The following is a 16097-nucleotide window of genomic DNA, read 5'->3' as shown; positions in this document are numbered from 1 at the left end:
AGCTCAGCGGTGCCTCAGGTATTCAACTGTTTGCAAAGTTGGGCATCACTGTTGGCACAGTTGGGCAGAGGCCTTGGATGGAAGCAGTCTCACTTCACATTCAGACAGGACTAGGAAATGGCTTTAGGTCACTTACAGCTCTTTTGATGATTTTTTTTTTTTTTTTAATTAAGTGTTCTAAGAAGGTACTTTCATATTCAGCAAATTATTTGGCCTTCTAAATGTTAACCCCTTAGCAGAAATTCCTCAGTTTCTCCATCCCTAATGAGTAATTGCAGATGCAGCTACTTTAACTCAATCTGATAATCTGAGCAGTTTTTCATTGGTTCTTGAGATTATCTTTAAAATCGGGCACAGTAAGCTCTGCTTTATTATGCCACTGCTGCTACTGCCTGATCATCAAACCACACAGCCTAAACTATCAAGGGACAGAAACAGTGTGAAAAGTGAAGTTTCCTTTGAGCTGGTAAGATGGTTTAACATATTTCTGTGCTATGCATGCCAATAAATAATGGTAGGGTACATCTACTGAGCAAAAAGCAAGATATGAAAAATAATTTGTTAGCCTAAATGAGGGATTGTATATTATTTCTGCTACTAGGATCCTAGAACAATCAAACCACCAGAAGGGTCTTTGCGCTTTTTTTCTGCTAGATTGCTGAGCACAATACCACACCCTATCACATTGATTCTGGTTTGGAGTGTGTTAGAAAGAGGTATTTTGAGCAAATTATCTTTCACACTCTTCTCTGTGTGAAAAAGATGAATGTAAATAAAACCTGACAAAATATCCCCCAGTGTTTGGGACTATGTATGAACTATGGATGAGGAAATCCTATTACTTTCTTATTCTCTAGCAGTTCACATGCTTACAGGCTGATCATGTGAGTGCACCACATGCACTTGACATGTTTCTGTCAGATGTGCTCAGAGACCTAGGTATTCAGCAGGTAGATAATGTATCATTATTTTTTCTTGAAGAAAGGACAGGACAGGAAAGGAAAGGAAAAGAAAAGTACTTGTATCTCAAAGTATTTGCTTGTAGGAAAGGGTCACTAAAGGAGTGCTAAAGATGATCAATTATATTTCTTAATAGTAGAATGGATTGTTCTGGAGAATGTGCACTTGGGACTAGCCTTCATGAGTGGAGAAACGTGCATGTTGGTACAGGCACACTATTGCCTGTCAGTGTTTAGTTTCCTATAATTTAGTGTCCCGCCTTTCTTTAGTGCCTGTTGCTGCTGCCTCTCACAAAGACTGAAGCAAAGGAAGGGGTTCTGGCCAAGGGAGAGTAGGTCAGTTGTGGCTAATTGCTAACATGTAAGGGACAGAAGTAGAGTATTAAATGGGCCAGATCTGCTGTGCCTGCTCCCACTGCATACCACTCATATCTTAGTGTGGGAGGGAGAGCAGAGCACATTTCTGGAATAGCACAGAGCAGCTGCAAAATCAGAGCCTCAAGCCTCTAACTTCCTCTAAGCTTTAGGTGAACACAGCAGATCATATGAGTTGCAACAGAAAAAAAATGCACTGACATAACAGTATACTCCATATAATGATGGCAGAGGTGGGCTAAGACCTAGGAGTCCTGCATGTCTGTTGTGCCTCTTTCAACTAGAGGAACATGATTCTTTTGTCTGCAGAGCTAGCATATGATATCACTACATGTATCAAATGAAATTCAAGCATGTTTAAGATTCTTATGCACACATTTCCACATGAAACCCTTGCTTATGTTCTTTCATGACACTTCAGTTTCATATTTTATTTGGCCTTTGTAGAACTGATCTTGTCTTACCTGTATCCATTCAAAGGTGAGTGACACAAGGATCTTTTTTTGTACCTGTCCCTTTGATCCTATTATGTTTCTCTACACAATTCTTCCATCTTCCTCTCTGTCATGCCAAATATAAGCTTCTTGTCCCCACCTTCAAGTCACTGACCACCTCCCCTTTTGCTCGTCATCTGTCACTTCCATACCAAGAAGTCAACTCTATGATACTAGCTTCCAGCTCCAACTAAATCATCAAACAAATCCCACTTTAATTTCTACCACGCTATAGCTTATACTCTGAAGGTGCTGCTTACAGTTCTCTCTTGAGCTACTTCAGCCTCATTCTTCAAGTCTCTCCTTAAAGCTCTGCTTTGCTGAGTTCCTATAAACCAGATAATGTCTAGGCTGACCATATGCTGAGACTGTAGGGACCACAGTCTTGTGTTACTTTCCCTCTCTATAGTATCTATCAATTCATCTATTTTACCCTATACATTCCTAAAAGCAAAGGCCATCTTTTTATTGTGTGTTGTACTGGACCTCAGATGTGGGGGGTGAGACAAAACTTTCAATACAGATTTCTGGTAATACAACAGAAAAACATAGCAATAACTGTCGACCATCTGTTCATCTGTTGATTTGGAAAATCTATGTTCATTGTAAAAATTCTGGTTTAAATGACTTTTGGGAAATGGAAGAAGCTGATAGAACTACAGGAAGGGATGATAAAGGCGTGGCTACAAAGCCTCATTTTCTTGACTGGATAGTAGGCAGAACTCTGTCCTGGAAACATGGAAAGGTTGGAAATACTGTTGAAACCAGCTGAGACCATCTAGGAACTCGAGGTCACCAGTCATATGCTGATGCTGAACCAACCTGGAATTGTGGCAGCACACCTGGTGTGTCCTTTCAGGACTTTCCCTCAGACATTTATTCGGTCTTTTTCTTCTATGCAGATTGAAGGTGGTTCTTCTGCTTTCCTCTGGCACCCCCACACCTCCACCACCCCAAGTTTTCACTCGGCTTTTCTGCCTTCACCCACAAGTAGGGCTGTATTGCAGGAACCGGGAGTTGGAAAACACACACACACACACACACACAAAAAAAAAAAAAAGACATCAAGCAACCTGTCTAGGAAATTGATGTGCATTCCAGTCCCCCAGCTGCTGTAATGCTGGCCTTGGTACTAGGATATATGGCAGACCGCCCATGCCAACAAGATGTTGCCTAACAATTTGATATCTTTCAGTGATGAGATGACTAGCTGGGTAGATGAGGGGAGAGTGGTGGGTGTGGTCTACCTTGACTTCAGCAAGGCTTTTGACACTGTCTCCCATAACATCTTCATAGACAAGCTCTGGAAGTGTGGCCTAGATGAGTGAACAGTGAGGTGGATTGATCACTGGCTGGATGGCAGAGCTTAGAGGGTTGTGCTCAGTGGTGCAGAGTCTAGGTGGAGGCGCGTAGCTAGCAGTGTCCCCCAGGAGTCAGTACTGGGTCCAGTGTTCAACTTATTCACCAGTGTCCCGGACAATGGAATAGAGTGCACCCTCAGCCAGTTTGCTGATGACACAAAGCTGGGAGGAGTGGCTGATACCCCAGAGAGCTGTGCTGCCGTTTAGAGTGACCTTGACAGGCTGGAGGGTTGGGCCGAGAAGAACCTCATGAAGTTCAATGAGGGCAAGCAAGGGGTCCTACACCTAGGGAGGAATAACCCCAAGCACCAGTACAGGCTGGGGGCTGACCTGCTGGAGTGCAGCTCTGCAGAGAGGGACCTGAGAGAGTCCTGGTGGCTAGCAGGCTGCCCATGAGTCAGCAATGTGCCCTTGTGGCCAAGAACGCCAATGGTATCCTGGGCTACATTCGGAAGAGTGTTGCCAGCAGGTCAAGGGAGGTGATCGTCCCCCTCTGCTCAGCCCTGGTGGGGCCACATCTGGAGTATTGTGTCCATCTGTGGGCTCCCCAGTACAAGAGGGACATAGAACTACTGGAACGAGTTCAGAGGAGGGCTATGAAAATGATTAGAGGACTGGAGCACCTGTCATATGAGGACAGGCTGAGAGAACTGGGCATGCTTAGCCTGGAAAAGAGAAGACTGAGGGGAGGCCTAATCAATGCGGGGGAGGGTGTCAAGAGGATGGAGCCAGTCTTTTCAGTTGTGCTCAGCGACAGGACGAGAGGCAGTGGGCACAAACTAAAGCACAGGTGGTTCTGGATGAATATGAGAGTGCATTTCTTTACTGCGAGGGTGACAGAGCACTGGAACAGGTTGCCCAGAGAGGTTTTGGAGTCTCCTTCTCTGGAGTTATTCAAAATCCGCCTGGATGTCATCCTGTGCAATGTGCTCTAGGTGATCCTGCTCGGCTAGGGGGGTTGGACTAAATGATCTTCAAAAGTCCCTTCCAGCCTTGGCCATTCTGTGATTCTGTAATGGTGCTGGCATATAATCTGTTTCTGCTTGGTTCGTGGCTTGATTATCAGCTTCTTATTCCCCTGCTGCTGAGGAAAGCACAGATAGCGGTCAGAGATGATGTCCACTGGGAGGAATGATGAATGACTGCTAGGCCACTGAGAATCCCTTCCCTCCATTCTCACCAAAACTGAAAAGTGCTTTTGCACTTGTCTTGTTTTTGCCCCGTTCTGTGTCTGTCTTCTGTCCAGCACCAAGAGAAGCTGAGGATTGAATTGTTTCTGTTCACCTTGCCACGCGGCTTATCAAAACTTTCATATTGACTTACAGAAGAGAAAGAGAATGTCACTGAAGCAGTCGTTTTCTTCTGGGACTTGCCAAGACAATTTATCTGTGATCAGTCTGGGCTATCGTTAGCTCAACCTGCCTTAGGGTAATGTGGCAATTCCTTTTCCACAGCTGAGCAATTTGAAATGTGGGAAGCACAGTGAGTACAAAAGATAAGAAAAGGCACCTAAGTATCTGTAGGATTCTAGTAAAACTTACAGTAATTTTCTTGCAAGACCAAACTCATCACAAGTACGAGCAGACACAACACAGATAGCTTCACTAATGTCTCTGTGTTTGAAACCAGCAGTTCCCCTGAGCACTACAAAATGTATAGGTATTTTATTTCTTCCTAAGTGAGAAGTGCCTGGCTGTTGCTGAGAAGTAATTCTGCCAGTTTGTGAACAAGTTTTTTAGAATGTAAACTAGGTTTTCTCTTGCAAGGCTGAAGATTGCAGATGTTAAGAGAATGCTATCATGATCACTTTAGCACAGAAAATTGTAACTAACAAGTCCTGCATCAGTCTCAGGGCTTCCATCTGAACAAAGGATTATTATTTTATATATATATATTTTTTTTATTTTTTATTTTTTATTTTTTATTTTTTTAGATACCTAACCAAGATTTACAGACTACCAGCACTGGATCTTATGTTTAGGCAAGAGGTTTCAGCAATAAATGAAGTGTCTCTTTGCATGAATTCTACTGTCTGACTTCATTTCTGTCTGACTATCCATCTTCAGTGTCTAACTTCTGGATTCTTTCATCTTTCTCTAGTAGATTTAAAAAAGATGCTTTTCTCCTACCTGAAATACTCTTCCCAGGTAGCTACTTCTGGATGGTATAAAATTGCTTCTTAACTTTTCCTTTGGGTAAGAGATTTAGTTAATATCTAGTTGTTCATTCTGAGGAAAGTTATTAAATCATTCTCATAAGCCTTTTCAGAATTAGTTTTTAATCTTTTTTCAGCAATATTTTGTTCAAACTGTGGAGCCCAATAGAAGAACTAATAATAGCATTATGAATGCTGCATGTAGCTGCAGTAACATTTCTTTTAATTGATAAGCATCCATGGTCTGTGTGAAAGCTCTTGTAATTGCATTAATGTACTGCAGGCTCTTGTTCACTGGTTATCTGCTACTTCCCCAAAATCATTTTCTGAAAACCTTTTCAGAATTCGGTTTTCCATTACCCAGTTATAACAAATATTCATAACTTCTAACATACAAATAGTTTTTTGTTTGTTTGTTTGTTTTGTTTTGTTTTGTTTTGTTTTTCCAGGTGAGATAGCCAGTAAATGTCTGGCACATTTCATATATTGCAGAACTGAATAAAGAGTTGGGGTTTGGTTGGGTGGGTGGGTGGGGGAGGAGAGAAGAGGAGTGGAAGGAGTGTTAATAGATTAGCTATGTTTACCTGGAAATAGGTAATTAGCTGTTTTAGTTATTTTGGCATATGTTTGTTCATCTGTGTGCTTGGGCAAGTTCTTGTAAGCATATGTATAATTCTACTTGTGCATGTACTTATGCAGCTCTCTCTATTTCATATTTAGTCAGTCTTACTGTACTTATCACAGGGATCATATGCAACCCTGATTAGAATGATAAACAGGAGAGACTTCATGCCTCCCAGCCTCCCCCAGCTAAACTCAGCTAACAGTGACACTTCCTCTCTACAACCCCCACTCTGAAGAAGGTCTGCAGCAAAACAGGATATTTACCAAAAAAAAAAACCATAAATGAGGAGGTGGTGAAATGGAAGCCAGAAAGATTCCTTTTCTTTTGATCAGTTTCTGGTACGTTGTAGTTATTTTACTATTTAATTCAGGATAGCAACACTGTAAGGAAGCATAATTATAGGAAAGAGGTTGATACAGGAATGCTGCAGTTTAGTTGTCTGAAATCTGAGACTGGAAGGATACTTCTGGTCATGGAGTCTAGCTTCTGCTGCTGTAGACATCATATCATTTAATAACTTCAATAAAACAATACCGCTAATTGAAATATCACACTCCTTGCTAAGCATAGGCTCTTAGTCATTCACTCCCATTTAAGTCTACTTCAGGTCTCTTGCTGTTTAGAAACTATATTCATTCGGTAGCCTGGCTATACCCATTTGGCCTTGTGCAAATGTTGTTCTTAGTGCTTTTCCCATCCTGATATTTATCTTTCTCTTTTCCCCAACTGCTTCTGAAAGAGAGAACATAGGCCCTGGCATTGCCCAAAGCAAGCCAAGCTCTTTCAAGTCAGAACGTTTTCACAGACTTCTGTTACCCCAAACCAAGAGCTCAGTTCAGTATCCATGCTGGGCAAGCCGTGCAAACAACATTCCTCCAATATTTTTGAAATTTTCAAATAACTCTTTTTGTCTAAATTCAAAAGTGGACTCTTTTTACACACTCCACATTTTCTGGGCTCCACGTTGAGTCATGGGCTTCCTAGAGCAACACACTACCTGCAGAGGTTCTGGGCTTTTTTGGAGCATTAAGGAAACAGCAAATATTGCAAGCTGTTGAAACATCTTTTTTTAATTTAAAAATTTATAAGATTTTTGCATCTTATAAAACACCATGTATTACTGACTAGGTCAGGTTTCTTCATATTAAACTTCTGTTTGCTGGTTTATCATGAAGTCAGAAACTTTATACGGAATTTCTGTTTAAGAAGAAAGACAGGGACTCCCATGTAACCTCCGGGAGAGCCAGCATTCAATATTGCACACTGCAATATTTCAAATATCTATACAGTCTCCTTCAGTAAACTGGGGCACTGACCAGGTTCTAAGTATTCCACATCCCAGATGAGTTCTTTGACCAGGAATATACCGGTTGTTCTCTCCATTTCTGCCTTCTGAAATTTTCCTTGGCAGCAAGGAAATACTTATGGGAAGAAAATATGATCCCAAGATTCTCATGCTGTAGGTGAGCAACTTGGTTATCTGCCTGGAATTGTGGCTTCTTGTGTGTGTGTGTGTAAGAGAGAGAGAGAACTATGATAGATCTTGGTTTTATTCAGCTATTAAATGGGAAAAAGTCTAAAACAAATAGTCTTTAGGATAGAACACCCTTTTCTATCCCAGCTTTTGTACCTGACTTCAAATTCTTTCACAGTAGCTCAAGGCAACTCCAAGTGGCTTAAAGAAAGCGTCCCTCAAAAGTTTAATGACATAAGCAGCTCAAGAAAATATTCCTCTTGTAAAGAGAAAACAGATTTCTGCCAGGAAACTGCCAGGAAAACAAACAAACAAACAAACAAAACAACAACAACAACAAAAACACAACACAGTTACTTGACTCTGTCAAGTTTAAACAACTAAATAAATAATCCATCATTAAATGTAGAGAGCATAGAGAGTAGTGTTTATTGTGTAGATGGCTTTCAGAAGGCAACTACTGTTGATGGATGAGCTCATAAGAGGAAAACCCACTAAAGTCTTGAAGATGCAGAAATTATGTCTGTTCCAGAAGATCTGAGCTGCAAGTGTCTGGAGGCTGAAAAGGTTCTCAGAGAAGAATATCTATGCTTTCCCTATCATTACATTTTTCTTTAAGCACCTGTTTTCAGTTACTGTCAGAAACAGGACACATGAGCCTTTATTCTGATCCACTGTGGCTCTGTGCTGCTCTTAAATTCTCATGTGCCAGGTGCATGCAAAAAAACAAACAACAAAACCCAATAACAACAACAAACAACAGAAAAGGGAAGTAGAGAAAAAGACTAAAAAACATCAATTGGCAGGAATTAAAAATCTGCTTTCAGGTGGCTAGTGCTTTATATTCCTATGCAAAGTAATATTTGCTGCTGTGAGAAGAACAGTCTCTATAGATGACACAGCATACCTGAGTTGGTGCCATGTCTGACAGACAAGGTCAGCTTGTATCAGGCTTCAGCCTGCTGGTACAACTACTGACAAAACTGCTTCTAATGACTGGTCTATTTTAGATACTGTCTGGAATGGGACAAGATGTGCAGCAGCTGGGCCTTCACCTGTGCATTACTGCTGTGCTACTCCTTGGTGGAGGACAAGGCAGAGGTAAGGGAAACCTGGAATAGGTCCACGGTGGGAGGGGTGTATACACGTTCTTGTTTTCATACACAGACACAAAAGAATAGAATACAAGATCTTGTGATTGCACTTTCTGAGGTCCCAGGAACTAGTACATCTGTCTGACAATGCCAGACCTAAGCAACTGAAAACATACTGGACAAGCTGAGCAGCAGAAAGAACAGCCACTGCTTGAGGTCCCTGCCCTAAGTTCTTACACTCATCTCATGCAGAGAAGTGCGGTACAGAGGAAAAATATCATGAGGAAGGCATCAGTAAAGGAAGCACTAGCAAGTAATATGTTTTAGGCCTTATCAGGTGGTAACAAATGCAGCTCTGGTCTCCTTCTTCTGCAGAGTTCCCTGGCAGTCTGAGCTGCCTGAATAACTATGTGACTACTGTGAATTGCATGTGGGCAATGGAGGAGCCTATGGGTGATGGACCTTTCTACCTGCACTTCACAAAGTAAGAGTTGCAAGCCAAGAGCTATCTGTGGTAGTCCCGGCACTGGTGTGGGAAGTACAGCATGGAGGAGCCAAGATGGGGCCTGGCTGGGTGCTTTGCTTGCTTTGGGCACAGCCATCTCAGCCATCTCACTGCTACAGTCCTGGGCTGCCTTGGTAGCTGCTCCCTTTGCAGCAGTCTTTCATGGGCTCACAGTCACCAGGGGTACAGCAGAGGTTTCGTACATGCAGCTGCACAGTCTCCTGCAGGCTCAGGGTGGTCCATCAGTCTGGTGTCATCTGCTGGCAAGGGCCTCTCAGTGCAGAGAGCCATCCCTTTGCAGCCTTGGTTCTCAGCCATTTGAGGACTTCCAGGCTGATCCTACATGAAGCAGCCTCATCAGTTTCTAATCATCTTGCTGCCTAAAGAGTAAACTCCTACTGGTTTAATCTAGTTCATATATATGCTTAAAGGATTTTGAAAGTCTAGTGAATTAAAAGTTTTAGTAATGGGTTTATTATGTGAATAATTTTATCTCTAACAGAAGAAAAACAATGAATAGTTTGCTAGGTGACAGGATAATAAGCATTGTGATACGGTAATTCAAGATTAATGTGTTTACATGATGTAATAAAGTTGTCTTGATTACTAATAACTAGTAAACTGTTACACAAGGGAAAGCCACTCCAGCATTAGATGCCTTATTATATTCTGATATAGTTAAGTAAAAAATAGCGTAACTCTTAATGATACATTATTTTAAATCTATGGAAAAAATGCCAACTTGATAAACTATGGTATCCAGTTTATTGTGGGGCCACAAGCAACACGAAAAATTTACTAATAAATGGCTATATTAGGTGGTTTACCCCCTCCCCTCCCCCCCATGCCCCGCCACTTTCCTGGCAGCAATACATAGCAGCTGCAGGGAAAGTTAACATTCCAGCCAGACCCAGTACAACCTCTCACTTTGAGAGGGAGCAGGGGGCAGGTGCAGAGTACTACGTGCAGCTGCTGGGAGGCTTAGTGCGCTCAGTAGTGAGGTTATGAGGCTGTTTCCTTCCTCCTCCTTCAACCCTGCTGTCCAGCCATTTTTAACATTGCTTTCTCTGCTGTTTGCACTAAGGAGGGACATACTCTTCCCGAAGGTGTTGCTGTGCAAAGCTGCCACACATCTTTCATAAACCATAAAGCAGTTAATTATAAGACTTAAAAGAAACTTTCAGCCTTTTTCATTTTTTTTAGCCTCTGGTCAAAGGGACAAAATGCCAGCTGCCAACTGACTGCCAGAGACAGTATGCAGAAACAGTATCATTGCACAATCCACTTAGCCAGCCAGATCTTGGAAACAGATGGTTATAGAGTCTCTCTCCAAGGCAACTTCTTTGGGAGTAATCATACATACATTACCTTTCCAGAATACAATCCCCGCAAGCACAGTAAGTATGAACCAGAGCAGATGTGGAATGAGGCTCTGCCTAGCATCTTTGGGATGGATCTACCATACCTTCTGAAAAACAGTGTCTCAAAGACAGGAAGTGAAAATAATGGAAACAAGCCAAATTGTCCATTCCTGCAGAGTACACTACATGGTCTTTATTATTAAGGATGCAGTTCCAGTGTCTCTATATTTTGACTTTTTCTGGACTTCAGAGAGGGATGGTTCTGCAGCACATTTTGGATATGCTTCTGGTCTTCATCCTGTTTTCTTGTACAATTGGATTGCTTCTATGTTTTGTTTAGTTTTGTTTTTGAAAGAAATGAAGTCATGAGGAATCTAAGTTGTAGATAAAATCCTAGGTCCCATGGCCGGGTACTTTAGACAAATGCCCTAGTATTTGAAATCTCAGAGCCTGTCTATACTAGTGTTACATTGGAAGAGCAGAATGAGATATATGGAGTGGTTCTTTGATTGCAGGACTATCCCCAGGGGCTATCTGAGTTATCATTAATTTTTGTCAGTTCTGTAGCTGTTCTGACCTACCCTGTAAGCTAATGCAGACTACTGCTGGTCTTAGTATCTCTCTTTAGAACCAGCTTTATCTTCCAAGACTTTAATCAGTCTAGAAACATGCATCTTCTTCTGTGGTATTCCAGTCCCAAATATTGTGGAAAACCTACCTCTCTGTTTGCAGTAAAGCTTGATCCACCTTTGAACATCCAGAGCAACATTACTGCAAGCAAGTGTCAGATATGGTGGAGTGTGCCTTGGTACCTCGTTGAAATACTTCAATATGAGTTGCAGTACAAGGAGTACAGCGTGTCATGGGAGGTAACTGGATGAGCCACACACTCATGCTGACTTACTCTTGGTGCAATGAATGGCCTTGCCACTCAGCTTAGGGTCTTCTGGAAGCTGACTGTTTTAAGCTAACCCTTCTGTCTTTCCATATCAAGACAGAAAGATTTTATGTAAAACATCAATAGTGAAGAACAATGCATCATCATCTTCTGAATCCTGCATTCAGAAGTCATTCATCATCATGTAGGCCCTATTCTTGGACCAAGAACAGAGGGTTTGGAGAAGGAAAAAAAAAAGTTATTAAAAGACCATCCCTCTGCCCAGCCTTTTTAATAGATTTTTTTTGTAATGATTTGCAGTTTGCATTGAACAAGACACCACCCAGTTCACTACCACAAATAGAAATTGAAGGCACAGAGTTTCACAGTGGTGTCTCTTACATTGCACGAGTTCGCTGCAAAGTTTCTGAAAACGAGGATTCGTATCATAGTCAGTGGAGCGAGTGGAGCCAGACAACAGTGTTTCAAAGAGCAGGTACAAAGAATATTGTTTTCGTCTTAATTCATGTCTTTTCATGTCCATACTAATTTTTAAAAATGAAAGGAGGAAAAAAAAAAAAAAAAAAAAAAGGAAGATGCTTGGTAAAATGAAGCTTTTAAAAATCAGAATCAGTTTCCTTCAAGTTTTCTTAACCAAATTACTTTCCTTGAGGTCTTTAACTGCTTATTTCACTTGTATTTTTGTATTGCTTAGTTATTTGGGGATCTATCCTAACTTTCAGGCTTTTTATCTTTTTTTTTCTTTCTTTCTTTCTTTCTTTTTTTTTTTTTTTTTTTTTTGGTGGGGGGGATGATTCTTTTCCTAGGTGTACCAGAAGTGTCTGAAAAGCTCTTTAATTCCAGAACTTTGCAGTTCTTGTTCATTCCTCTGAGTTTTGGCACCCTGCTCTATTTATTTTGGAACTGCAAGCTTTCTTCAAGGTATGTTATAGTTCTTCTTTAAGTTTCTCTTGATCTTTATAACCTAAAGAGAGTAAACGAAGTGTCCTTATATCCATTTTGCTTCTTGTTTCTGCTGAGCAGATTCTAACATGCTCAAAAGCTCTTTTGATGTTCTCAGGATATGACGTGATTCTTAGCTAATGCCAATTAATGACCCACTATTCAGTCATTAAGGAGACCAAAGTGCCTTCTTGGCACCCAAGCTCAGCTAAAGGTCGAGGCTGAGGGTCTCTTGGAGTTAAAGAAATTTAAACCTGTTGTGGGTTAACCCGGCCAGCAGCCAAGCACCACACAGCCATTTGCTCACCCTCCCTGTCCCTGCCCTGGGGATGGAAGAGAGAATCAGAAAAAAAGTGAAACCTTGTGTGTTGAGATAAAGACAGTTTATTAGGACAGAAAATAAAGGAAAATAATAATAATGATAATAGTGTTATTAATAATAATTTGTACTAGACAAGTGATGCACAATGCAATTGCTCACCACCGACTGATGCCCAGATTGTCCCTGAGCAGCAGTCCTTCTTCCCACACCGCAGTCACCCATCCCATATAAATGTTCAGCATGATGCCACATGGTATGGAATATCCCTTTGGTCAGTTTGGGTCAGCTGTCCTGGTTCTGTCCCCTCCCAGTTCCTCATGCACCCCCAGCCTGCCCACTGGCAGGACAGAGCGAGAAGCTGAAACATCCTTGGCTTGGTGTAAGCACTGGTCTGCAACAATTAAAACATCAGCATGTTATCATTATTATTATTATTCTAAATCCAAAACACAGTACCATACCAGCTACTAGAAGGAAAATTAACTCTATCCTAGCCAAAACCAGGACAAAAAAAAAACATGGAAATTTTGAGTTGTCTCATGTACATGTACATATAGGTAACCTAAAGGTGGAAGCATACAGCAATCCATAAAGATGGTTAAACTGATATCAATGTTAAGCTATTTGTGACATACCTGCCAGTAGTCAGTATGTGAAATACCAATATAGGCAAACTACTCAGGTTCTGTGTTTTCTTGGTTCTGGGACCAAGTCATACAGAAAAAAAAAAAAAAAAAAAAAAAAAAAGTGTCTCTAAAACGTTGGTTCGACCATTCATCTCCATTTTGTGCTGGTAGCACAAAAGCCTTGACATACATTATTATGCTCCATATACATGCTGCTCAGAGGGAAACAAAATATATGATATTCATATGATAAAATGTTTGTAAAGGATAAACTCTAATGGATGGACTGTGATATATGGCAGAATTTCTCTGTCTAAATTTAATGAAACTTGCATGCTCTAAAATACTTCTAGAAAAGGTGGTTTAGATCAAACAAGATGCTAAACAAATGCATAAACAGCTCAGTACATACAATGAGTAGTAGACTAGTAATGAGTTGAGTGCATTGAATATAGCATTCCTCAGAAAACTTTGAGAAGGCTGCGCTTTGGGTTAGGAATATTAAAAGAATGTCTGAGAGGCAGATAATTGCATATCCACAAGATGTCAGGAACCACATGAAATGAGATTCTACTGCAATCTTTCTATCAGAAGAGTTGGGCTTTCATTTAACCAGTGTGCTATATCATTGAGACAGAATACAGAACAATTGTCTGGTTTTTGATTTTAAAGTGTTGTTTTCTCACTTTAGGGCAAAAAGCCTCTCCTGCTTTAACATTCCCACACCAGCTGCTTTCTTTCAGCCACTCTATAATTTGCATAATGGGAATTTTAAGGTAAGAAATGTTTAATTTCTTTCTTATGATCCTCAGTTTATGAGTGGAGGATTTTTTTTCCTAGGATTGATCATTCTAGGTCCTGAGCATTGTTACCATGTAACATGTTACCATGTTAACATGTAGGTCTGGTCTTCCTGGGACTTCATGGTTTCTCACTTAATTTCCTGCCTCCACATACTAACTGCACCACCAGAGCCACTGTCCATCTTCTCTCTCCTTAAAAATAAAACCCCTCCAGTAGCTTGCTCCTAATCCATCCATTACCTGTAGTGTTTTTCTATATCCAGAGGATCTTTCAACGTATTACCAGTAAGTGATGCTTTTCATATTTTTCAGACGGATAACACTGGTAACCAAGCACAGTATTCAGGGGTTACTTTGGTTTAACAAATCAGGGTTTCCTTCCACAGAGAGTATTTTGTCTGTTAAGTAGAAAAAGCCAAGGAATCACCAGTCTTTTTCTCAAGTGGCAGCTTAGTAGTTAATCGACATTGCTGCCATCCTCTAGCATGTTCCTCTAGCATTCCCAATATCTTAAGTATGTTTGAATAGCGTAATTGAAAAAAAAAAAAGGTGAAAACAAAACAGATCCGTTTCATGGAAGAAGCAAAAACCAAGAAACATCATTAGTGCACTTGCATTCTCTCATCTTCCATCTTCTTGTACACTTGCTGAACATGAAAGGTGCATGCTGCCTTCACAAAACCAAAGGAATACAAGCAGCTTGCAGTATATATTCTGGAGGTGAAATCTTGAAAATTTCATGTTTCTTCAGAGCAGTTAAATGCTAGATTCTCTACCCTATTACTTAAATTTTGCCCATTAGATTTGCACTAAACCTCTGGATTGCTGTGCCAAAGCCATACAAAAAGAACAGTTATTCTGAAAATTCCACCTCTGAGCAAAATGTCCTGAACTTACTGATCCTTTCACTAGGACTGGGTTGGACCTAATGAAGCTTGGAATCAACTCAGAAGAGAAGAGGCAAGCAACTCAAACAAAGTAACTACAGATGGAGTTTCTGAGCTAAACACCCAGGAATTCATTTCCCAGATTTCCTTGAAACCTGTGGAAAGCGCAAATCTTGTTGCTGCAGAAGAAATGCTTGCGTCTGGTCCAAGCCAGCAGTATGTCCCCAGCAGATATGTAAGAGCAGAAGAGATGGAAGTCCAGCTGGCACTATTCTTAGCACAAAACCATGCTGATGATACAGTTGGCCTGAAAATTTCTGAAATAATTAAAGCCAACCTTGACAGATCTACCATGGGAAGGAGTTGTCCTTCTCACTTACAGCATGGAAAGGGTGACTTCCTTATGCTTCTGGAATCTTTGGAGATGGCAAATGTGTCCTTCAGCAACAGTGACTATTGCACCTTGTGTGACAATGATACCACAGGAGGTTTGATTGCTGCTGAACTACTGAAGCTCTCTGATGGTGATGGTCTGGTCAAACATCAAAATGATCAGAATGGCCTTCCTTGAGGAATGCTGCCCACAAAGATCTTTTGCTGCCCTCTCATCTCACAACACTGTCTTTCCAAATGGCTTAAATGATGTCTGTGCAGACAATTACAATCATATATCATTCTTAACTAAATATTTGATTTTTCTACTTCAAGAAAAGATTGTGACCCACTCCTCTACCCAGCAAATACTATCCCTGGCACGGCCAGGACTGACCACAGCAAAATCTGCCATCTCAGGAGACACATGACCATGCCTTTCCCCAGATTAACCTCCTGGCAGCCACAGAAGTCCAGCAATCCTCTAGTCTAAGGATGCAGGAGCAGACCTGCTATTTTTCCCCAGGAAGAGCTGTTGTAATTGCATGCAAGATAATGCTTTCCAAACTTCATTGTGAGACAGCTGTTTACTCTCAGCACGTAGTTCTTTCCTCACTGTAATTCAGATTAACTCAACATTTACTGTAGCCTGAAAACTAATGCCTGCTGGACTGAGAAGCAGCAATATTTGCAATGTACTGTATCATGATTTAAATCCATTTGTTATTTGAGAACTATGTATGACTCTTCATAAAACCATGATATATATATTTTTTTTTTTGCTAAAGATGCTAATTTTGCTTCTTAATGTGGATTCTGAATAGATTCAAATGATTCATGATTT

The 16097-nt window shown here is 40.9% G+C and overlaps 1 protein-coding gene across 4 annotated transcripts in view; it reads left to right on the top strand.

Moving 5' to 3' along the window:
• The window catches only part of LOC311445321 (interleukin-9 receptor-like), a 20537-nt gene extending 4440 nt beyond the window's left edge, over positions 1 to 16097 (top strand). For 2 of the 4 annotated variants that reach the window (XM_084537315.1, XM_084537313.1), the window contains exons 2-9: positions 8454 to 8544; positions 8913 to 9021; positions 10246 to 10439; positions 11136 to 11272; positions 11602 to 11776; positions 12108 to 12222; positions 13883 to 13967; positions 14907 to 16097. In XM_084537315.1, coding sequence (XP_084393441.1) covers positions 8466 to 8544; positions 8913 to 9021; positions 10246 to 10439; positions 11136 to 11272; positions 11602 to 11776; positions 12108 to 12222; positions 13883 to 13967; positions 14907 to 15452 — 1440 coding nt within the window. In that variant the 5' untranslated portion in view covers positions 8454 to 8465 and the 3' untranslated portion in view covers positions 15453 to 16097. Of the gene's footprint in view, positions 1 to 51; positions 467 to 1781; positions 1815 to 8453; positions 8545 to 8912; positions 9022 to 10245; positions 10440 to 11135; positions 11273 to 11601; positions 11777 to 12107; positions 12223 to 13882; positions 13968 to 14906 lie in introns of those variants that run through there. The other 2 variants (XM_084537314.1, XM_084537312.1) reach the window with 2 other exon arrangements.

Source organism: Aythya ferina (assembly GCF_964211825.1).
Source record: "Aythya ferina genome assembly, chromosome: 15".
Lineage (NCBI taxonomy): Eukaryota > Metazoa > Chordata > Aves > Anseriformes > Anatidae > Aythya > Aythya ferina.
Note: the sequence above shows the minus strand (reverse complement) of the source record. Positions and strands in the feature narration are given on the sequence as shown.